The 24,254-nt window shown below is 48.4% G+C and overlaps 1 protein-coding gene and 1 non-coding gene across 3 annotated transcripts in view; both read right to left on the reverse strand.

Annotated features, from left to right (window-relative positions):
* Positions 1-1,044: 1,044 nt before the first annotated feature.
* Positions 1,045-24,254, reverse strand: part of PABPC4 (poly(A) binding protein cytoplasmic 4) — a 49,207-nt gene continuing 25,997 nt past the window's right edge. For both annotated transcript variants that reach the window (XM_029619277.1, XM_029619278.1), the window contains exons 7-15: positions 20,430-20,525; positions 19,987-20,262; positions 19,810-19,897; positions 17,970-18,092; positions 6,150-6,277; positions 3,282-3,375; positions 2,129-2,259; positions 1,945-2,043; positions 1,045-1,473 (exon numbers count right to left, since the gene is read on the reverse strand). In XM_029619277.1, the coding sequence (XP_029475137.1) occupies positions 1,957-2,043; positions 2,129-2,259; positions 3,282-3,375; positions 6,150-6,277; positions 17,970-18,092; positions 19,810-19,897; positions 19,987-20,262; positions 20,430-20,525 (1,023 nt within the window). In that variant the 3' untranslated portion in view covers positions 1,045-1,473; positions 1,945-1,956. The remainder of the gene's footprint in view (positions 1,474-1,944; positions 2,044-2,128; positions 2,260-3,281; positions 3,376-6,149; positions 6,278-17,969; positions 18,093-19,809; positions 19,898-19,986; positions 20,263-20,429; positions 20,526-24,254) is intronic.
* LOC115073581 lies at positions 1,783-1,913 on the reverse strand. Its single transcript, XR_003852066.1, has one exon. It is a non-coding gene; the product is annotated as a small nucleolar RNA SNORA55 (small nucleolar RNA).

Genomic DNA, 24,254 nt, shown 5'->3' on the forward strand with positions numbered 1-24,254 from the left:
AAAACAAGGGAAGAACATCAGGTTTATTCTCACACAGTCCTTTCCTGACATAAAACAAGGGAAGAACATCAGGTTTATTCTCACACAGTCCTTTCCCGACATAAAACAAGGGAAGAACATCAGGTTTATTCTCACACAGTCCTTTCCTGACATAAAACAAGAGAAGAACATCAGGTTTATTCTCACACAGTCCTTTCCTGACATAAAACAAGGGAAGAACATCAGGTTTATTCTCACACAGTCCTTTCCTGACATAAAACAAGGGAAGAACATCAGGTTTATTCTCACACAGTCCTTTCCTGACATAAAACAAGGGAAGAACATCAGGTTTATTCTCACACAGTCCTTTCCTGACATAAAACAAGGGAAGAACATCAGGTTTATTCTCACACAGTCCTTTCCCGACATAAAACAAGGGAAGAACATCAGGTTTATTCTCACACAGTCCTTTCCTGTCATAAAACAAGGGAAGAACATCAGGTTTATTCTCACACAGTCCTTTCCCTGACATAAAACAAGGGAAGAACATCAGGTTTATTCTCACACAGTCCTTTCCTGACATAAAACAAGGGAAGAACATCAGGTTTATTCTCACACAGTCCTTTCCCTGACATAAAACAAGGGAAGAACATCAGGTTTATTCTCACACAGTCCTTTCCTGACATAAAACAAGGGAAGAACATCAGGTTTATTCTTACACAGTCCTTTCCTGACATAAAACAAGGGAAGAACATCAGGTTTATTCTCACACAGTCCTTTCCCTGACATAAAACAAGGGAAGAACATCAGGTTTATTCTCACACAGTCCTTTCCTGACATAAAACAAGGGAAGAACATCAGGTTTATTCTCACACAGTCCTTTCCAGTCATAAAACAAGGGAAGAACATCAGGTTTATTCTCACACAGTCCTTTCCCTGACATAAAACAAGGGAAGAACATCAGGTTTATTCTCACACAGTCCTTTCCCGACATAAAACAAGGGAAGAACATCAGGTTTATTCTCACACAGTCCTTTCCTGACATAAAACAAGGGAAGAATATCATCTGGTCAAAATGCTCCAGCAGCCATACTGAAACCAGTACCTTTATTTGGAAACACTTTCCAGACTTTGCAAACTGCCTGTTAAATTAAAACCAATCCCAGATAAAACAAACAAACAAAAAAAAAAAAACCAAAGTTGAAATCAGAAAAACCTCATTGTCCTGTTATCAGAAAAGACAAAGATTAGCAGGTCCTGTCTGAAGGAGGCAGTTCAGGTTTCATTCTCTCTCAGCCTCGGGACCTTAAGCTTCGTAGTGCATTAACATTTAAATAATGTTTGCTCAAACATCTCTGGACTCTGCACAGTACGAAGAGAACAATCCAGGAGCTGTGGTGCTGCTTGATACAGAAAGCTGGAGACTGTCCTAGAGTTTCATCTTCACACCTTGGAGCTGAAGTTTGTGAACAATTTATTTGGCTTCTCGATGTCCTGTGAAAAATAAATTGTTGAAGACAAAAATTTGAAAAATTCCAAGATTCTGGCAGCAGAAAAGGCTTCCGAAACCGTGTGCCAGGCCCTGAGGTCAGTATCCATGGAAACTTTCCAGGACTATTATTGCACTAGCATGTGCAGTGCCCGAGCCCCACAACTCTGTCATGAGGGCTCCGAGCTCAGCCAGGCTCAGAGGAGTGAAGCAAAGCCACCCTCAATTCTCCCTTTCTAAACTAACCTGGTTAAGTCTCTGCCAAGACTGAGGGACCATCCTCTTTAATTAAACCCCAAACATGAAAATAAGCGGGATGTAGCAGAGTTGTAGAGACAAGCCCATGTGCAGAGAGGAGATGGGTGTCTGGATTCACTCTGCACTACTCTAGCATCCTTCTTCTCACAGCTGCACACAGCAGCAGCAGCAGCAGGAGACAGGATGCCCGAAATCCAAAGGCTGCAGGGGATACTCACAGGCCTTTCTGGTTAAGAGGTAGCAGCGACCACGCCCACCTTCTGGGCAGCTTCCTTCTTAGCTTGATGAGCTTGCAGCACAGCCACGGCCTCCTCCACCTACAGAATAACACAGTGATCCAGTCAGCCATGCCCCAGGCAAGCTCGTGGCAGTGAGAAAGCAGGAAGTGAGTCAGATGCTTACCTTTGAGCGGAGGGATTCGGGCGACTCCAACATGTGCAGTAATTCAGAGTTATCAATCTCTAGCAGCATTCCTGTTATCTTCCCAGCTAAACTGGGGTGCATAGCTTGGATCAGTGGGAATAAGCGTTCTCCTAAAGAAAGAGAAAGAAGGTTAAGGAGAGACCACCCAAGCTGTACTGAAGACAATAGCATTAATGCAAGAGATTAAAAGATTGCAGCCCACACCAAGCACAAAGTGGCCCAGCACTACTACAGGCTGAGCCATCCCATCAAAGGGTGCTCTCCTGTGTCACCGACAGATCCATGCAACCGCACCGAATCCCCTGCAAAACCAGTCACACCTATCCAATTGAGGCCAGGTCCCCTGACTGACAGCCATTGTGCTCAGGAAAAAAGGCTTCTGCAGAAAATCTTTTCAAGGTTCTTACTTACCAATAGTACCGCAGCCTCTAAAACAGACAAACCTGGTTTTACTAGGCAATACCACAGAAAAGTGCAGAAAGATCTCTCGACAACTTAAGAGAAACGCCTACAAAAATCTGACTATACAAACTCCTACCAAGAGGGAGCTCTGGATGCTGGACTGGGCAAAGCTGGAGAGACTGCAGAGACCACATTCCCTGCTCTATTGCACAGTGACAACACCTTGTAGTGACGCTCAGTGTGTGTACGTACCAAGCTCTACAAAGAGCCACAGTCCCTGCCCCAATCAAGGGAGAGCAAATTAATAACAGTGGGAAGTAACCCTTGGTAGTTGTGAACGAGTTTGGTCCTGACTGAGCTGGAAGCCCATAGAGAAGGAAGAAACACCAACGTTAAATACCTTTATTGTATCACAGGCATCCTTAACTTGCTGAATGAATTAACATCTTGCTTTTTTCAACTGCTGACACTGCTCCTTACTAAGTTGGACTGAAAAATTGATAACAAATGAATAATTTGGAAACATTGATGCGGCTAAAAACACACCCTGTTCAACAGCACATTTAGAAAAAGGTTGGGGAAACAAATAATGCACACAGAAGGCATCATCAAGTCTGCACATCACTTTGCATGGAAAAAGCCTGTGCAGACGTCTGCGGGCGCAGTCTCAAAGTGAAAGTACCTCCTAAGAAAGAAAAGCAAGCCGCGGGCAGCTCCAGCATCTACTCACCCAACATCTGCTTCTGCTCCTGAGGTGGGGCAGCCGCCAACATGGAGGCCGTCAGGGGCTCCTGTCCCTGCACATGGACAGCAGGCTGAGGTGCCTGGAGGAAGGAGATCAACAGCCACCCAACAATCAGCAAAGCAAACTGCACAGAGAAGCCTCCTGGTGATCTTTAAATGCAGGGGAACACTTGGGAATGCAATATTAGAGTGGAGGAATGTGCGCTGAGAAGCAGAGAAGCCAGGGGTCATCTTGGGCAGGTCACTTCACCATCCCAATGCCTCAGGTACACATTTAGATTGTAAGCTGCCTGGAAACAGGGAAATACCTGCCCTACCTGAATGTAACTCATCTTGAGCTAACGAAAAGGCCTGAGCCAAAAAGCTAAATAAAAACATTCTATATGAAAGTGATCAACTCCGGGCAAAATAATAAGTAAAATACCTCAATGCCACAGCTGCTTCCCCTGCAGAGACATCATAGGCCAAGGGGATGTCCCAACATGGGCAAAAGCTTAGTAGTCAAACTCGCTTTGAGCATCTAAATAGCATTGTTGCAAACGGAGAGAGAATGAGGCCTGAGTCACTATCAGACGAGAAGCCTCACAGAAAGCAAGGCACCTGGACTTCTTCTTTCCAGAAGCCTAGTTCTCCTGAACTTCAGCTCTAAGACCACCCAGGCCTATGTGCACAAACACGTGCTCAAGACTAGGTCGTGGTCATAAGCGCACAAGCGCATGCGCAAATCCGCGCTTGTATAGGCCATGGTTGTACGTGCACAAGCACCTGTGCAAATCCGCGCTTGTATAGGCCATGGTTGTACGTGCACAAGCATCTGTGCAAATCCGCGCTTGTATAGGCCATGGTTGTACGTGCACAAGCACCTGTGCAAATCCGCGCTTGTATAGGCCATGGTTGTACGTGCACAAGCACCTGTGCAAATACGCGCTTGTATAGGCCATGGTTGTACGTGCACAAGCACCTGTGCACATACGCGCTTGTATAGGCCATGGTTGTACGTGCACAAGCACCTGTGCAAATCCGCGCTTGTATAGGCCATGGTTGTACGTGCACAAGCACCTGTGCAAATCCGCGCTTGTATAGGCCATGGTTGTACGTGCACAAGCACCTGTGCAAATCCGCGCTCCAGTCTGGGTCGCAGTCTTACACGCACAAGCACCTAGGAAAATACACGCTCAAATTGCAGATGTATGCACTCAAATCTAGGCTGCAGCCTCACGAGCACAGGTCCCTGCACATGCAACTGCCACACAGCAAAAATGTGTGTACACGTGGGAAAAGAACCGCTCCACGGCCTGCCACACGGCTAAGCAAAGCCTGCTTAGGCCCGGATCCGTTTAACATCCGGCACTGAAAACCACTGACCTGAAGAGCTTCTCAACAGCTCAGGCCACTTGACCTGCCGAGAATCCATGGAGACTGGGGCCGAGCGCCAGCATCCACTAAACATGCTTCACACATAAGCAAAATAAAACCGGCAGGAGACCTCTACCAGAACCAGAGACCCCTCCTCAGTGCCTCTCTGCAGCTCTGCGGGACAAGGAATCGCCGGCGATAGTTGAGGAGGGGATTCCCCTGCCTCTCCCCACCGATGCTGCTAGGGAACTGAAAATGGCCGCCATTTCAGTGCTGACGGGGAAAGCCTCAGTGCTAGACCCCGTCATCCACGAGGCTCGATCTTCCAGCAGCAAATCCTGAAACCCCATACTGCTTTTTCCGCACATGCATGCTGTTCCTCCTCGCACCCGCAGCACCACCAGCACCTCAGCAGCATGGAGCCAACGCCCGGTCTCCTCTGTAGGCAGAGACGTTGCTGAAAAACCTCATCACTAAGCTCCCCAAGCTGCTAAGGTAGCTCCCCCACTGGAACCCCAATGCTGCACAAATTCCTCTAACTAGTTCTTGTTCTCTTTTTCTTTTTTAATTTGTTTTTTACTCTCTGAGAACATAGAAAGACACATAGAAGCCAATATTTTCCTTCGGTGCAGATGTTCAGGTTCCAGGAGCGCAGGCCGCATGGCAGATCAGAAAAGAGCCAGACCACTGGCTATATCCATCTCATTTCACCAAACTTTAGTGACCCAGCCCAGGACAAGCTGTATAAAAGGGTCACCCCTGCTCCACTGGGCTTGTAGGGCAGAACTGCCAGCGGGATCCATCGCTGTCTCACGGGGGACGAGGGATCTGGACCACCAGATGTCCACCCCACAGATCTCCGGACCGAGCTAACAGAAGGGTCACCAACTCCCTGCTCGTCCGCCTCAAACCAGGGGGGATGTCCCCACCAGGACCTCACAATCCCCTGGGGGGATCCAGAAATTTTCTGTCTTTTAATCTTTTTTTTTTCTCTCTCTCCAGACTGCAGGTTTTACACCATCTACTGGAGAGAGAGAAATATCGAAGGACTGGGTTACATACGGTGTCTGTGAGACTCTCTGTCTCCATCTGCTGGCAGGGAAGCAAAACCCAGGAGTCTGGACTGATCCGGGTACATACAGGGAAGTGCTGTGCACCACATGGTAGGAAACCTATAGTGACGGAACAGCACAGAACTGCCAATAATAGAGAGGGATGAGTGTGCTGCACAGACTGCAGATCAGGGAGAGTCTGTGAGGGTTCACGACATTGTGCAGAGAAAGGGTGTGTTCAGTCAAGACAGACTGAATATCTAGACGAGCAGGGGTGCACAAACTATACCATGGCTGTGACAGAGGTGTGCCAGCTCCCCATTTTGTCTACGCAATAAGAGAGAGCTGGCATAACATTAACCTTTGTTTGGACCCTGGATCAGCAAGCAGCACCATCTGCCAATGACTGCTTGCATGTTTCTTTTTTCCTACTATAGCTTTCTTACCTGCAGAGGTTGCCCTGCTGGGTGGGGGCTTCGAGCACTGGGGCTGTATTTGTAGGGAGGAACTGCACGGGGAGGTGGGACAGTGACCGCTGTTCGAGGGACAAGGTTCTGAGTAGCAGTGGTGACCCCTGAGAACAGAAGAAGAAAACGTAAGTACCTATGTCCCACAGCGGCATGGAAGAGCAGCGGGCTGCAAACCAGGGTTCAGATCCTGGCCAAGTCGCTTCAACCTCCACTGCCCCAAGTACAGATTTAAGACTGCGAGCCTGAGAGGCTAGTAAGACGCATTCACTAGAGCTCCAGGTGCCATCCCTCTAAATTTGCAGATTTAATAACTTTATTGCTGTTGGCTTACTTTACTAAACTCTCAGTGGTTGCAGCTAAGTTCCAAGCAATCAGCAGTAAGCAATTTGAACGGACGATATGACCACAAAACTTGCTCGTAAAGAGAAGGATAAAAGATTGTGAGCCTTCTGGGGATAGGGAAATATGCAAAGTACCTGAATGTAATTGGCTTTTAAATGTCTGAAAGGTGGAATATAAATCATCAGAACATAAGAACTTTCCATGCTGGGTCAGACCAAGGGTCCATCAAGCCCAGCATCCTGTTTCCAACAGTGGCCAATCCAGGCCATAAGAACCTGGCAAGTACCCAAACACTAAGAAGATCCCATGCTACTGATGCAATTAATAGCAGTGGCTATTCCCTAAGTAAACTTGAATAAAGGAAAATTGGTTCTTACCTGCTAATTTTCATTTCTGTAATACCACAGATCAGCCAAGACCAGTGGGTTATTCAGCCCTTCCAGCAGATGGAGAGAGAACAAAACTTTGAGGCCCTGCTTCTTAACTGAGTGCGCCACCTACAGTCCCTCACTATTGACCTGTACCCAAGCCAAGATACTTTAGAAACCCATTCACACAGGCATGGATACCCCTGAACTATAAACCTTGTTCATCAAGAACCAAACAAGACAAGGAAGTGAATCCCGTAACTGCCCTCTAAGAGAAAAAGTCTTTATTAAACAGAAAAATTTCTCTATTAAGCAGCAAAACTTGGCAGAAAATCAGTCTTCTGGCATCAAACGGGAGGGCCTCTGAACTAATCTGTGGTATTACAGGAATGAAAATTAGCAGGTAAGAACCAATTTTCCTTTCTTGAACATACCCAGATCAGTCCAGACCAGTGGGATGTACCCAAGCACCCCTAAACCAGGCAGGCCCCCGAAAGACCTGCACACAGGACACTCTCCCCGAAGGACGGCTCATCCTGTGCCCTGACATTCAGACGATAATGCCTGGTAAAGGTATGGATTGAGGACCACACTGCTGTCCTACAAATCTCCTGTGGCAACAGAAGTTGACACTCAGCCCAGGAAACAGCCTGCGCCCTAGTGGAATGTGCCTGCAAACCAACAGGAATTTGTCATCCCTTACAGATTCATTTATGTATTTATTTGTTTTTGATTTTTATATACCGCGGTTCCTATATGAGATACAGATCGCCTCGGTTTACAATAAACAGAAAACTTTGCTCAAAGGCAGTACATAAAACAGTAGAATATTAAACTAGTACAGCTGGTACAACTGGTACAACGAAAATTAGAGCTGATACAATAGGTATATAAAACTTGTGGAAAAGGCATTGGGAGCAGACAGAGGAGTTGGAGGTAATGTACAGGAAGAAACAGTGAAACCGGTCTGGACGACCGCCTCGTATGATTGATGAACAATCAACAAGAAACAGGAGACAAATGCGGGACAAATAAATATGCTTCATGGAATCGGAAGGGATTAGCATCGAGAACATAAGGAAGAGGGGATGGAAGAGATGGGAAGGGCGAGACTGTTGTTAAAAACCAGGGCAAAGATTAAGTGTCAGGGAAAGCTTGGAGGAAGAGCCAAGTCTTAAGATTTTTTTTGAAGGTCGAGTGGCAAGGTTCCAGTCGTAGGTCAGGGGGGCGAGCATTCCATTGGTGAGGGCCAGCTGTAGATAGAGCCCGCTTTTTTCTTGAAGTTTTCGCTGGTGGGGCATAAAGTGTGCCTTTGTATGCACTTCTGATGGGTCTGGCTGACGTGTGAGGTCTAAGTTGGGTGCTTAAAATGAGTGGCGAGAGGTTGTGCGTTGCTTTATGTATGATTGTGAGCACTTTGAATAGAATCCTGTATTTGACGGGCAGCCAGTGAAGAGTACGTAAGATGGGGGTGATGTGATCTCTTTTATTGGTGTTAGTGAGGATTCTGGCGGCGGCGTTCTGTACCATCTGTAGTGGTTTGATGGAGTTGGTAGGGATGCCGAGCAAGAGGGAGTTACATTAATCAGTCTTGGATAGGATGATAGATTGTAGCACAAGACGGAAATCGTTGAAGTGAAGGAGTGGTTTAAGCTTTCTGAGGACTTGCAATTTGTAAAAGCATTCCTTAGTGGTGTTATTTATACATTTTTTTAGGTTTAGCTGGTTGTCTAGCCAGGTTCCTAGGTCCTTGACAGCGGGTGGAAGGATTGGGATAGGGGTTGTGGGTTGGGAGGACCTTGGAAGGTTGAGCCGGATGTAAGTGTCGTCATGAGAGATGATGAGCATCTCAGTTTTGTTGGAATTGAGAACTAGGTTGAGACTGGCGAGTAAGTCCTTAATTGACTGCAGACAGACATTCCAATGCGCCAAGGTTTTGTGAAGGGAATCTGTAATTGGGATGAGAACTGAACATCGTCCGCGTAGAGGTAGTGAGTTAACTTAAGATTACTGAGTAACTGGCAGAGTGGGAGAAGGTATATATTGAAAAGAGTGAGAGAGAGGGAAGATCCTTGGGGGACACCTTGGTCTGAGCGGACGGGAGGAGAGTCCTCATTGTTTATCCTAACTTTAAAGAACCTGTTGCCTAAGAAGGACTTAAACCAGCTGAGGGCAGCTCCCTTGATGCCAATGTTTGCAAGTCGTTCTAAAAGAATTGTGTGTTTTACTGTATCAAAAGCTGCAGATAGGTCTAATAGAACAAGAAGGTAGGATTAACTGTTATCCAGATTCATGAGGATGGTGTCTGTGAGTAATAATAGGAGAGATTCGGTGATCAGAGATTTGCAGAATCCGTACTGAGTCGGGGCGAGTATGTTGTTTTCTTCCAGATATTCCGAAAGCTGTTTGTTAACTATTTTCTCCATCAGTTTTGCCATCAGAAGCAAGTTGGCAATGGGGCGGAAGTTGGCTGGGTCCGTAGGTGACAAGTTTGGTTTTTTTTTTTAATAGAGGTTTGAGAATTGCAGGCTTTAGCTGGTTTGGTACTAGGCCCTGGCTTAGGGAGATATTTATGATTTCTGAGATAGGTTTGGAAATAGTGTTCGGGATGGAGATGAGAAGGTTCGTCAGTAGTGGGTCCGAGGGCTGAGAGGAAGGTTTGAGTTTCTTGAGAATATTTACTATCTCCAGCGAGGAAGTGGGCTCGAAGGATTCCAGACTTGCAGTAGGTTGAGGCAGGATCACAAACGCAGAGATAGGCGGGGGATTGAGAGTTGAGAGCGGATCGGTCAGGGTGGTGATTTTTTTCTGGAAGTAATTGGCCAGTTCACTGGCTTTGTTGAGAGCTTGGTTGTCTGGGATGATGGGAGGGGGGGGGGGGGGGGCGGGGGAGAAGGTTTGGTGAGAGATGAAACATAGGAAAATAGTGCCTTAGAATCAAAGATGAAGTTGTGAATTTTTTTCGAGTAGAAATCTTTCTTTGTTCTGAGGATGGCGTTTCTGTAGATGTTAAGGAGGGATTTGTAGGTAGCTTGCGTCGTGGTGGAGGGGTTTTTTCTCCACCTTTGTTCTCTTCTTCTTAGTTCTTGTTTGAGAGCTTTTAGCTCTGGTGTGAACCAAGGTTTCCTGCTGTCTGGGGAGGGTTGTAGCACTTTGGTAGTGGATGGGCAGAATTGGTCTGCTATTTTGGTGGTGATATTGATCCATGAAGTGGTAGCTGCGCTTGCGTCTGAGAGGTCTAGGTGCGATAATTCCTTTGAGAGCTGCTCGCTGAGAAGGTCTGGAGAGCAGAGTTTCCTGTACTGGATGGAGGTTTTAGGGTAGGATAGAGGTGGCTGCTCTTTGATTTCTAGGGCTGTGGAGATGATCCGGTGGTCCGACCAGGGGACTGGGGAGCAGGTGGGATTGGAGACAATGGTGATGTTATCATTGATGAAGATGAGGTCCAATGTGTGGCCTGCTTTGTGCGTGGAGCTGTTTATAATTTGACTGAAACCCATATGACTAAGCGAGGAGAGAAAGGTTTCGCAGTTGTGGGATCGGGGGGAGGCGTCAACATGTAAGTTAAAGCCTCCCAGGATTATGGCTGGTTTGTCAGCGTTAATATGTTTGGCTAAGAGCTCGATCAAGGGAGAGGGGTCTGATTCTAGGGGTCCTGGAGGGGAGTATATGAGGCAGATTTGAAGAAGGAGAATTCCAGCTTTGTTGTTGAATTAGTAGGTTGGAGGGTTAAGCCAAAACCTTTTTTTGCGGCTAGGAGGAGGCCTCCACCTCTTTTTTTAGGTCTGGGGACTGAAAAGAAGTCGTAAGATTGAGTGGGGAGTTGATTCAGTAGAACTGTGTCGGTGGGTTTAAGCCACGTTTCCGTGATTGCACAGATGTCTGGGTTAACATCAATCAGATAGTCATTGAGAATATGGGTTTTTTTAGAGAGCGACTGAGCATTGAAAAGGGTTAGAGTGAAGAGTGAGAGACCAAGAAATTGAGTGAGTGGAGAGATCATTATAGGGATAAGCCTTTGTTGACGTGTGGTAGTTGGAGATGTAGGTTTCGTATGGATTCTGAAATTGTTCCTGATGATAGGGATAGCGAATGGGTGCATTTTGCCACAGAAGGTGGGGATAGTGCGAAAATTGTGGTGAAGGATCCTGTAGTGGGGATGGCCGCACTAGAACCAAAGTAGGGCTGGGGGGAGATGTAAGATGAGAAGGACGGGATCCTGAAGAGCGGAGAAAAGTCAGAGACTGAGTCTGAATCTTAGTTCAATGTGGGCTGTTAGGGCGTTTGGAGTCGAGTAGAGTAGCGTAGAGGTCTTGGAACTGTGGAGGATGAAATATGTGTAGCTTGTAACGTCTGCAGGGCACGTGGGCGGCTTAAGAGACCTTGGTGGTGTACGTGAGACTGAGGGTGGCTTACCCTGGTAGGCTCGAGGGTCTGTTGAGTAGCCTAGTCTCCCGGTTTCCAGGTCTTGGTTTTTCTGATGATGGTGGGTTAAAATGATCGCAGGTAGGGGAGGCTAGTGATATGTGGATTGATCAATGGAGAATTGTATAGAGCGCCTGGTGTCCGTGGTGGCTGGGGCAAGAAGAGGGAAGGTTTGGAGGCAGCCCTACGGTGCTGCATGAAGGGGCACACAAAGGGGCCTGCCCCTTTGTCGCGCTCCTTCGGCACGCGGTGCCTAGGAGCATCGCTGGATTTAAAGACCAATCGGGGCTGTCCCCCGATTGGATGCTCGGTGTCGGTGTCTGCGCACTGGATTGGTTGCCAGTGAAGGGAGGAGGAAGCCCAGATCGGAGGAGTCGGCGGGGGGAGGCAGGGGTTGCCTCGTAGTCAACGCTGACGGCGGCCGAGGGTAAGTGAAAGTTAACAGGCCTTACCCCGGCGGGTCTCCGGTGCCGATCGCGCAGGCCCTGCTTTCCCCTCTGAAGGCTCTGCAGGCTCCATTTCCTCCTGGAGAAAGGGCTCTGCCTAGGAGCGTCGCTGGATTTAACAACCAATTGGGGCTGTCCCATGATTGGATGCTCGGTGTCGGCGTCTGCGCACTGGATTGGTTGCTGGTGAAGGGAGGAGGAAGCCCAGATCAGAGGAGTCCGGCGGGGGGAGGCAGGGGTTGCCTCGTGGCCGACGCTGGCGGGTTTTCTTCTGATGTAAGCCAAACAAATGGCCTCCCTAAGCCAACAAGATATGGTAGCCTTAGAGGCTTTGTCCCCTTTCTTCAGTCCACTGCAGAGGAAAAACAGATGATCTGAGTGACAAAAAGCATCAGTAACCTACAAATACTGAAGTAGCATCCACCGCACATCCAGAAGATGTAATTCTCTATCCTGAGGAGAATCTTTCGACTACTCTAGAAAACCCGGAAGATCTACCATCTGATTAACATGAAAGGCAGACACCACCTTAGGAACAAAGGAAGGTGCTGTTCCCAATGAGATTCCATTCCCAGAAATCCGCAAAAACAGATCCCTACATGTCAGAGCCTGAAGTTCCAAAATCCTTCGAGCTGAACAAATAGCTACCAAAAAGACCACTTTCAGAGTCAAATCCTTCAGGGTAGCCCTTCTCAAGGGTTCAAAGGGGGGTCTGCAAAGGACACGAAGTACTAGGTTGAGACTCCAAGCCGGGCAGATCTTTCGCACCGGAGGACATAACAGCTTAGCCCCTTTGAGGAACCTTATCACAACCAAACCTGCCTCTAAGCGCGCCCAACACAGCCACCTGCACATGAACCGAGTTGTAAGCCAAACCCTTGGACAACCCCTGCTGCAGGAAATCCAGCACATGTGATACCTCCACAGCCAGAGGATCTAGACAACGCTGAAGACACCAAACTTCAAACAGTTTCCAGACCCTAATATATGCCATAGATGTCGCTGGTCTTCTTGCTTGAAGAAGAGTGGAGATGACCTGTTCAGAGTAACCCTTCAATCGAAGTCTCCGCCTCTCAAAAGCCAAGCCGCAAGACAAAAGCGATCCTCCCTATCCGAAAATATGAGACCCTGACGCAACAGGTCTGGAAGATGTCAGACAGAGGACCTTCCACTGCAATTTGCACCAGATCTGCGAACCACAGTCTCCGCGGCCACTCCGGTGCCACTAGAACCACGCTCCTGGGATGTGATTCTATGCACCTGAGGACCCTTCCTATGAGGGGTCAAGGAGGAAAACTTTACAGAAGAATTCCCATCTTGGAGTTGAGCGGTGTCGCCATAAAATCGAATTGGGGAGTGCCCCACCTCGCACAGATGTGGTTCCACGCCTCCGGGGACAACTCCCACTCCCCAGAATCCAATTGCTGCTTGCTGAGGATGTCCACCTGCACGTTGTCTAATTCTGCTACATGCAATGTAGCTAGGCCTTTGAGATGATGCTCTGCCCAGGCAAATAATCTCTGGGCCTCCAACACCACTGCATGACTCTTCGTGCCACCCTGCCGATTGGGACCACCTTCATCTCGAGATGATAGATGGACCAGAATGTCTCCTCCGGTTGCCACAGACATTGCGCTGACCGGCCCAGGCACATCGCTCCCCAGCCGGAGAGGTTTGTGTCAGTGGAGATCACCACCCACTCCGGAGGCTCCAGGTTCATCCCCTTCTCTAAATTGGGACAAGACAGCCACCACGAGAGACTGGACCTGGACTCCCGAAGCAGAGGCAAGGGAAGATGAAACTCCTCCAAGCAGGGACACCACCTGGACAACAGCGTGTGTTGCAATGGTCTCATGTGTGCGAACGCCCATGGGACCAAGATCAACGTGGATGCCATGGACCCCAGGACCTGTAAATAATCCCACATTTTGGGCACCTCCAAATGAAGAAGATGCTAGATCTGAGACTGTAACTTCAACAACTGGTCAGCTGCCAGGAAAACCTGCCTCATTGAGTGTCGAAGTGGGCCCCTAAGTAAATCTGTGACTGAGTTGGCTCCAACTGACTCTTGTGCATGTTGATAACCCAACTGAGAGATTGTAAGACGGATATCACTCTTTAGATGGACTTCTTGCATTCCTCTCTGGACTTCACTCGAACCAACCAATTGTCCAGATACGGGTGGACCCAAATTCCCTCCCGGCGAAGAGCCGCAGCCACCACCACCATCAGCATGGTGAATGTGTGGGGTGCCGTCGCCAAGCTGAACGGGAGGGCTCTGATCAGAAAATGTTGACAACACTGAAGCGAATAAACTTCTGATGTTCCTGTCGAATGGGGGTGTACAAGTACATTTCTGTCAGATCTAGGGAGGTGAGAAATTCTCTTTTGCAGACTGCTGCCAACACGGTACGCAGCATCTCCATGTGAAAGCACGGAACCCAAAGGAACCGACTCACTTTCTGCAAATCGAGAATGGGCCGAAAAGAGCCCTCCTTTTTCGGCACCACAAAGTAAACCGAATACCTTCCCTGCCCTACTCCTCCAGAGGGACATGAACAATGGCCATTAGGCGAGCAGCCTTTGCAGCATCCCAAACACTGCCTCCCGCCTGATGCAAGAGACCATGTGGGACTCCCAAGGTGGGCACAAAAAATCTAGAGCGTAGCCCTCTCAAATCATCTCCAGCACCCAATGGTCCGAAGTAATCTTTTCCCACTCTTCGTAGAAGCTGGACAATCTGCCTCCTACAGCTTTTACGGAGGAGAGGGACCATTGGCTTCATTCGGCTGATTTTCTGCTCCCAGGGCCCTGCTTGACACTGTCTCTGCCCGACCTGCACACTCCATGAAAGGACTATAGGTGCCAGAACAAAATAGACGGGAAACCCGAAAATGAGCCCGAAAATGAAACACCTTCTAACTGGGCTTCCTGTCCTCCAGCAATCTATTCCCCTTGGACTCCCCCAGGACCTTCATCATAATTGCATATTTTGTAAACCGTTATGATGGCTCTACCGAATAACAGTATATAAAACTCTACAAATCAACTGATCCAGGTCCACTCCAAATAACAGCTTCCCCTTAAAGGGAAGATTACAGAGCTGGACCTTGGACGATAAATCAGCCGACCGGTTACGAAACCACAGCAGCCTACAAGCCGCTACCGAGACCACCAAGCAGCGAGCTGACATATGGACCAAATCATACAAAGCATCTGCCATGTAGGCTATGCCTGCCTCTAGACGTGCTGCGAATGTCGGCATCAGGCCTTTCTGAACCCAACAGAGACAGGCCCTTTGCATTAAACTGGCATAGACAGCTGCCTGAAGACTCAACACTGAGACCTCAACCATCCATTTAAGTTGCACCTCCAGCTTACAATCCTGGACATCCTTCAGGGCCGCTGTCCCAGCCACCGGGATCATAGTCTTCTTGGTTACTGCCGAGATGACCACGTGCACCTTCAGGATCCTCAGCAATTCCAGGGAGTCCTCCATTAAGGGATAAAGCTTGGCCATCGCTCTGCCCACCTTCAGGCCAGCATCTGGGGAGTCCCACTCCCGGTTCACCAGCTTTCGGATCTTCTTGGGCAATGGAAAAATGCTAGAGGGTCTCCCCTCAGCCCATCCAGGACTGGGTTAACATCCTGATTATCTGACTCTTCCTGAGTGACCTTCACTCATAATTCCTCCAGCACCTGTGTGATGAGGGGGCGCAGTTATCCCTTTTAAACAGATGCATTACCTATGGATCATCTCCCTCTAGGACCGGGAATTCGTCAGGATCAGGGTCATTTTATTTTATTTATTTTATTTATTTATTTAATTTTATATACCGGCAACCGTTTGCACATCGTGCCGGTTTACAGATAACTTAAAACAAGGATATATATAGGCAAAGCCTTTACAAGGAACATTGTGTAACCTAGAACATAGTAACAGATCAATAACTAAATAAATAGGGGAGGGAGGGGAGGGGGTGGTCGAGACAAAGGGGGGGGCAGGGGGGGTGAAGACGGAAACGTGAGGAGAAAATATGTACAGGGAAACAATGAACAAGTGGTATGTACATAGGTTGTGTGCAATATTTGAAAATGCGCAAGGGCAACAGTGAAAGGGGTAAGAAGATATGTACGGTGCTAATAAGAGATAGATTATTGTGTGCATGGGTCAGCGGCGCATCCAGGTCAGCTCCTGCATAAAGGGGGTCCAATTGGGACTGATCCGAGTCCTCACCATCTCTGGGACCAGCCTCTGCAGCCGCACGGTGCAAACCCAGGCACTGAAGAATATCGTTAGCCCTCCGAGAAGCCACTTTAGACTTTTTAGCCGTGGGGGCCCGCGGGCAATCCCCTGCCTAGCTTCTTCCTCCACTTCTCCTAGCCAGCTAGGCCTTATGGAGAAGGAGAATAACATCCAGGGAAAAATCTCCCTATTCATCTCCCCGATCCCGGGGGTCTGTCAGCCGCCTCACCCTCCCTTTCTGAGGAATCCTGCCTGACCAGGGAAAGTGGGGGAAGAATCACCTGACCGCCCTGCCATCTCCTGCACTGCCTCCCTGGCGGCAATGGATACAGACTCTGCTGACCTCCTGCTGCGATTTCCTGAGCAGCTCAAGGGGCCTTCCTACCCCAAAACTCATTCCGGGCAGAGGGAACACGAGATCAGACCCACTGCCACTGCGCCACACACGCAGCAGGCGGCCATTTTAGTCTTTGGCGCCATGTCTCCCGATCACACCCTGCAACGCTCCCCCATGAGGCCTCCTGTGTGGCGATGCGCGCTGGACTTGCCGCTGGGAATGGATGCAATCCTCACCAGGGAGTTCCCAGGAATGCTGACAAGAGCACAGGACTACACAAAGAACGAGGTACTGCGGTTCCTTCCCGGCACTAGCATCGCAATTGACCCCTGGAGCCCCGGGTTAACAGCCAGGCGACTGCCGCGCAGTCCTGCACCTTCTGGCCCTGGCAGACAGCTCCCACTGACTAGGTCCTCCCCGCTGAAGTTCCTGCTAAGCTCTGCTCTTCTGCTTCTTGATTGCTACTGTTTTTTGTTTGGTTTTTTTTTAAACAAGGAACTTAAAGAAACTTTATTAAGCGGGTACTTCCCTGTCCAGAGGAAGAAGGCTGAGAGGGAGGCTCGGAGGGTCAAAGGAGCCAGGACCCCTGGTTATAGGACCGTACGGTATACTGCGGGCAAACCCAATCAGGGGTATCCAACCCCCCAGTGGCCCGGCTCCACCTCAGGCAGCGTCCGTGAGCTGGAACCTAAAACTACTATAAAACAAAAAATCTTTTTCCTTTTTTTTTGTTCTTGTTTTAATTAACAGCCTGAAGGTGCAGTTCTACCATATGCGGGAGTCAGAAAAGTACTGAGGTCCTGCAGGTGGCACCCTCAGTTAAGAAGCAGGGCCTCAAAGTTTTGTTCTCTGACTCCATCTGCTGGAAGGCATGAATAACCCACTGGGGTCTGGACTGATCTGGGTATGTTCAGGAATAGCCGTTAATGGACTTCTCCTCCAAGAACTTATCCAAACCTTTTTTGAACCCAGCTACACTAACTGCACTAACCACATCCTCTGGCAACAAATTCCAGAGCTTACGGTACTTGTGCGTTGAGTGAAAAATAATGCACAACTCTGTCTGCATCAAAGACAGTGAGGGTTAAGAGGTGCAAGGATTTTACTAGCATGTTAACAAAGGCTGTGCAAACTACATTTCAATTCTACTGTCAGGAGGATAAGTGAAAAGCTAGAGGTACTGGATAGGCTCATTCAGCCCCCTGCTATTGGAGAGCAGCTCTTTACAGTCACTTTTTTTTTTTTTTTTTGCAAAATAATTTTTTTATTGAGTCAAGGGTTATAAACAAACAGCGTTTCACCACAACTCAGCATTTGCTTAAAGGCAGAAAAACAACAGTGGTAACATTGCAAAATCCCCATTTTCGGAACTCGAAACAGGAAGGCTTGTTTAGCACTCAACCCTTGACCCCCGTTTTCATTTTCCACGTCTGCAAACCCCAATCCAAAAACCTCGCCCCCCCATCCCATCCCTTCCCTACCAGCTACCTCCACCCAGGGTGTGGTACTTCACCCTCGGCGGCCCCCCCAAAACCTTCACCCCCGCCCCGTACCCACACTCACACATCCTCACTCTCTCCCCCCTCCTCCCAGCCACCAATCCCCGAACCCGAAATACAGTCCCTTTCTTACCCCCTCTTTGTGTAGTGCTCAGCAGGCCCCGGGAGCCCTGAGTGTTGGCAGATGGTGCCAGATGACGCAACGCTGGTCGCGGCCCACCCTGGCGCATTAGGTTTGGCATTCCCTGGAAGCCCGCTACAAAACAAGCAGAAAACAAAATCAGAAGATATAGAGCAATGGAAAGAGGAAGCAATAAAGAGGAAAACAAGCAGAGAGAGAAAGAATAAAGTCAAGCATAGGCACAGAGAACTATCCTCAGTATCACAGATGCGGCTGTTACAATCCTTAACCAATAAGTCTGATATTTTGGATGCAGCTCCAACATTGCTCTCTGCTTCAGTGCAAGAGGTAACGGGGAACTGGAGTCGGACAGCAATCAACAAGGGCCCTGACTCTGACGGCCTGGGAAACTGGTAAGTATGGGGGAGACCTGTATGGCGCGGCAGAAACTACCATAAGCTTGTTGGGCAGACTGGATGGACCATTTGGTCCTTTTCTGCTGTCATACTCTCTGTTTCTATTTCTATAAACTTTGATATTCTTCCCGAATGGCTTTATGCGGATAGACTACCATCAAGTCCAGCGAGGCCCGAAAAACTCCACTCGAGAAACTGCTGCTATCACCATCTGCAACGTTTCCATACGAAAAAACGTACTTGCAGTATCACATTTCACCTTTTGCAGATCGAGGATAGGATGAAAGGCTCCTTCCTTTTTTGGCACAATACAGTAAATTAAGTACCTCCAGCAACCGCCCTCCCTGCCCGCTACCAGTACTATCATGCCAGCAACTGAAGGCGACACATGCCCGTAATCGCTGCTTGCTTGCCTCGGACACTGCAATGAGACGCCATGAAAGCTTCCATGATGGGGCAAAAAGATTCTAAAGCATAGCCATCTCTTATTACCTCTAGGACCCATTGGTCTGAGGTAATCCTGGTCCACTCGTCATAAACCTGTGATAGACGGCCTTTCACTGCCATCTCGAGAGAGTGCACCAGCTTTACTGCCGCCGGCCCCCTGCTCAGAGCCCTCTCAGGGAATCTACAGGTGCCTCAAAAGGACTGCTGCCTACCGGACCCCTGGTTCTGCTCCAAAGACAGAGCAGAACCCTTATTGGGAAGAAAACCGCCGAACCTCCCGAAACCTAGAGTGAGGCGGAAGAGACTTCCTGATTGTCATCTTACACTCCAGTTGGAAAATCGCTGTGGGCACCATCTTGTCTGCACACGAGCAGGCTTGCTGCAGAAAGCACGTGATCGCAGCGCGCAGGAGAGGAGAGGAACACGGCCCAGTGCAGCCTCTGGCTCCCTGAGCAACCCGAAGCCACGAACAGAGGAGCTACACTGCTCCCTGCCCCGATGATCAAACCAGAAACAGCCCGAGCGGCTGCTACTGAAAGGAAAATGTAACTTTTTATTTCTTCAAAGGAACAACAGCCACAGCAAACAAAAAAAGGAAACTTCCCTGCTGCTGACAACACCTTCAGGGAATAAGAGGATCCCTAGCTCCCAGACACCTGGATCTGCTGCGGGCTAAAGCTGATCAGGGATCACCTACCCCCCCGCTCACCCGGCTCAACCTGAGGGATGGCCCAGGAAGGAACCTAACACCTCAGGGAGCCTCTTCTAACTTCTCTTCTTCTGTCTCTTCTTTCTTTCTTCTTAACTGCAGGTTTGCACCTCTACCATCTGCTGGAGACAGAAATCCTGCTCAGTTATGTAGCAGCGCCTCAAGGTTTTAGTTCTCTGCCTCCATCTGCTGGTGCGGATGCAAAACCCACTTGTCTGATCTGATCTAGGATACAAACAGGAACAAAACACAGGGTATTCCCCTTGCCACATTCACTCACCCTGAGGTCTTGCCCCCTGTTGCCAGCGTGGGTTCGGCCTTATTTGAGCCATCTGGTTGGGTGCATAGTACGAAGGTCTGCTTTGAGCCTGCATGAAAAAGAAAGAGCATGTCCTCCGGAGTTCTTCTGCATGCACAGGTAATGGGCAGCCTACCCCCCTGCAGAAGAGCCACACACCTGAGGCACTGCTGGCATGAAATATCCTGCGGCGGCTGCCGGCTGGAACTGGCTGATGAGGCTACTTGCAGGCAGGGCTCTCATGCCTGCAATGCGCTGCATGTACTGATTGGTGAGATGTGCCTTTCGCTCCTCCTTCCTTTGTGCCAGAGCCACATAGAGGGGTTTAGAACCCACAATGCGCCCATTCATCTCCGTGACCGCTTTGGTGGCCTCCTCCGGTGAGGAGAAACAGACAAACCCAAAGCCTTTACTGCGCCCATCCTCTAACATCACCTGCAGTAAGGAGAGTGTGTCAGAGCCCATCATCACCGTGCAAGGGAAGCAGGCGCAGCGCTACAGCAATGGGTAGCAGGGTCCAGGCAAAGAATCACAAAGGAGTGCTGGCAGCATTTTAGCTCTGAACTCATGGCTGGAGGTTTGAGGATTGGCTTTGATGTTACCTTGGCACTGGTAATAGATCCAAATGGAGAAAACTCTTTCCTCAATTTCTCATCATCAATGGTGTCATCCAGGTTCTTAATATAAAGATTCACTCCCTGAAATAAGAGGCACAGTCTCAGGGAGAGGCAGGAAGAAGAAAGGGAATAGAACAAGAGGCAACAGGGCATGGGAGGTGGGAGAGATGTCAACGTCAATTAGGAGGGCCCACTCTACAAACTGGCAAATGTTTTATGACCTTGGTAGGTCCAATGTGGCTATGCAAGTGGATACACAGCTCCTCCCTCCCCTGCAGGCTAGAGCACACACACACACACACACACACAGACACACACACAGAGACACACACACACACACACAGACACACACACACACACACACACACAGACACACACACACACACACACAGACACACACACACACAGACACACACACAGAGACACACACACAGACACACACACAGAGACACACACACACACAGACACACACACACACAGAGACACACACACAGAGACACACACACACACAGAAATTACTTGATAATTTCATTTTCCTTAGTGTAGACAGATGGACTCAGGACCAATGGGTTATGTGCTCCCCTGCCAGCAGACAGAGACGGAGTCAGGTTTCAAAGCTGCATGCTAGATATCTCCTCTGCTTTCGATACCATCAGCCATCAGCCATAAAATTCTACTAAATAGATTCACAGAAATTGGCATAACTGGCACCGCCCTCCTCTGGTTTAAATCTTACCTAAATAATAGACATTACAAAGTCAAAATAGGAAATAGTGAATCCGAACCCATCCAATTAACAAGAGGCGTACCACAAGGCTCTTCCCTATCCTCCACCCTCTTCAACATCTACATGTTGCACCTTTGCCATCTGCTATCTAATCTTGGACTCACTTATTTTATCTACACTGTCGATGTCCAAATTCTAATCCCTATCACGGAATCTGTCCCCAAATCCCTTCAATTATGGGAAAACTGCCTCACTTCTCTAATCTCAACCTCGCCCTCAATACCTCCAAAACAGAACTCCTACTTATTTCCTATAATCATTCTATCAAACCCCTCCCTATCACCATCGCCAATCCCCCCACACCCCAAATCCTACACCAGTTAAGAGACCTTGGTGTCATCCTAGACAGCCAACTTAAAAAATGTCATTAATTCCACCTTGAAAGACTGCTACTTCAAAAGGAAAATTGGTTCTTACCTGCTAATTTTCGTTCCTGTAGTACCACGGATCAGTCCAGACCGTGAGTTGCGCCTCCTGACCAGCAGATGGAGACAGATAAAAACTGAAAAGGGTATCCTATATCAGGACAGAGCCTACCCTGCATTCCTTCAGAATAAACCTTATCAAAGCAGAGAAATACAAGATAACAGGAATAAGATCAAGCAATTCACAATTAACTGGAAATTTGAACAATTATATCGAATAGATATGTTCAGTGCCTGCCAACAGTATGCAAATGAAACAATTCAAAACCCTATAAAATCCACTCTTACATATATATCTATCGAATATATACTTCCGGTGCCTGAAATTTCTGAGAGGAAGCAACAATATGCAAAATGCTGTGAATGAAGGAACTTCGAGCAGACAAATCAGAGAGAAATGCAGCCAGGGTGAGAGTCTGGACTGATCCATGGTACTACAGGAACGAAAATTAGCAGGTAAGAACCAATTTTCCTTTCCCTGTATGTACCCGGATCAGTCCAGACAGTGGGATGTACCAAAGCTTCCCTAAAATAGGGTGGGACCAAGAAAATCCCGCTCGAAGGACCTGCCCGCCGAAGGAGCCAAACACTGGCGCCTGGACATCTAGATTATAACGGCGAGCAAAGGCATGCAGAAACTTCCAGGTAGGTGCTCCGCCTATGTCCTGTGATGAGATGAACCGACACTCCGCCCAAGAGATAGGCCACAAACGCAAAGAATAGGCCTTCAAGCCCTCCGAAACCGACAGACTCCTACCAAAATATGGTGACGCAAACGCCACACCTTTAGCCCTCTAGCAATAGACGAGGATCAATAACATTATAGTAGAGACCCGTTTACATCCAGTCTCCGGAATCATCCGCCCGGCGCACTGGCAAAATCCTCTGGAGAAAAAAACCGGAAGCTCCACGGAGCGATTCCCATGGAACAAGGACACAACTTTCGGTAAGAAGGACGGTACTGTATTGAAGGAAAAACACCTGAACCAGAAAAACACAGAAAAGGCACCCCCGGGACAAGCTGGTAGCTCGGGCATTTTTCAGGCCGAGCAAATAGAGACAAGGAATATCGACTTGGGAGTGAGAGCTTTAAGAGTAGTCCGCCGGAGAACCTCGAAAAGCGCCTCGCAAATCACTCAAAGCCCCACAGTAAGGCTCCACGACGGACAAGAAGCCCGGACTGGCGTGTTCAAATGTTTGGTACCTTTGAGGAAGCGGAAAATATCCGGATGGACTGCCGCAGCGTAACCATCGACCCTCCAAAATAGGGAACCGTGAGCTGAGAACCGCACACGCAAGAAAACGGAAAGACAAACCTTTCAAGAGACCATTCAGAGAAAGACGAGAACTGGGAACACCGGAGCCTCGCGCGCCAGACACTGCACACATAATCGCAAAACAACTCCAGACACGGCAGAAAGATTCTCAAACCCTCTCCATACCCAGAGATAAGTAACAGAGGCAGAGGATGTACGTGCTTCTCAACAGCGTGGATAAAATGTCCTCCGGATAACCCTTCCTCCGCAGCAGCCGCCGCCTCTCAAAAATCACGCCACTAGACAAGGCGAGCCGCCTGATTGAGAAATACTGGACCTTGGTGCAGAAAGACCGCCAGACGACAGAGGCGAAGAGAGCCCTCCTTAGCGAAGTTTACAAAAACCGCACACCAGGACTCAGCGGCCAGTCTGGAGCTAAGAGAATGACTGGCCACATGTGAAACTCTAACCCTCGGAGAACCTCTCCCAACAGAGACCAGGGTGGGAAAACGTAGAGAATTTTTCTCAGGTCAGTCTTTTTAACTTAAGAACATAAGAACATAAGAAAATGCCATACTGGGTCAGACCAAGGGTCCATCAAGCCCAGCATCCTGTTTCCAACAGTGGCCAATCCAGGCCATAAGAACCTGGCAAGTACCCAAAAACTAAGTCTATTCCATGTAACCATTGTTAACTTTTTTAACATTTTTGATTATATCCACTGCGCCCCACTATATTCTATCATACAGAAACTTCTCCTGTATCTGCACAGGAACACTCCCACTGCGCCCCAACAAGGATCCTTGTTTCGCCTCAGCTTCTTCAGGGGACGACTCAATACCACGCCAGGGAGTGAATCAGCACTCCTTCCTCCCACTTCTTCAAGGGACGGCTCAAAAAATAAGCCAACAACTCATTTCTTCCCACCAACCTCAATTGCAGAGACAAAATTAAAAATCAATTAACAGACAATCCCTCCCAAAATTATCACAATAGCCTTATTCAATTCACAACTCACTTCCTCCAAAATTCTTATAACAGCAGCGATTATTCACCCATTTAACTGCGACTCAACCTAAAATAGATACAAGTTATTAAAGTTCTTTGTGCAAATACCACAACTCACAATTGTTTGTATATAATAAATTCTAGCCTTCCATAAGCTTTTAACATGCTGAAACAATCTTGAAATAACCACTCCACATCTTCCGTTTCGCTATCCAACTCACGTGACCTATTCAAAAACAAAGTACACAAGATAATACCCACTCCAAAGACTACCCAAAACGCTCAAGTTGACAAAAAATACTACAAACCAGTCTTACCTTCACGATTTTCCCGG

The sequence above is a fragment of the Rhinatrema bivittatum genome, chromosome 11 (genome assembly GCF_901001135.1).
Source record: "Rhinatrema bivittatum chromosome 11, aRhiBiv1.1, whole genome shotgun sequence".
NCBI lineage: Eukaryota > Metazoa > Chordata > Amphibia > Gymnophiona > Rhinatrematidae > Rhinatrema > Rhinatrema bivittatum.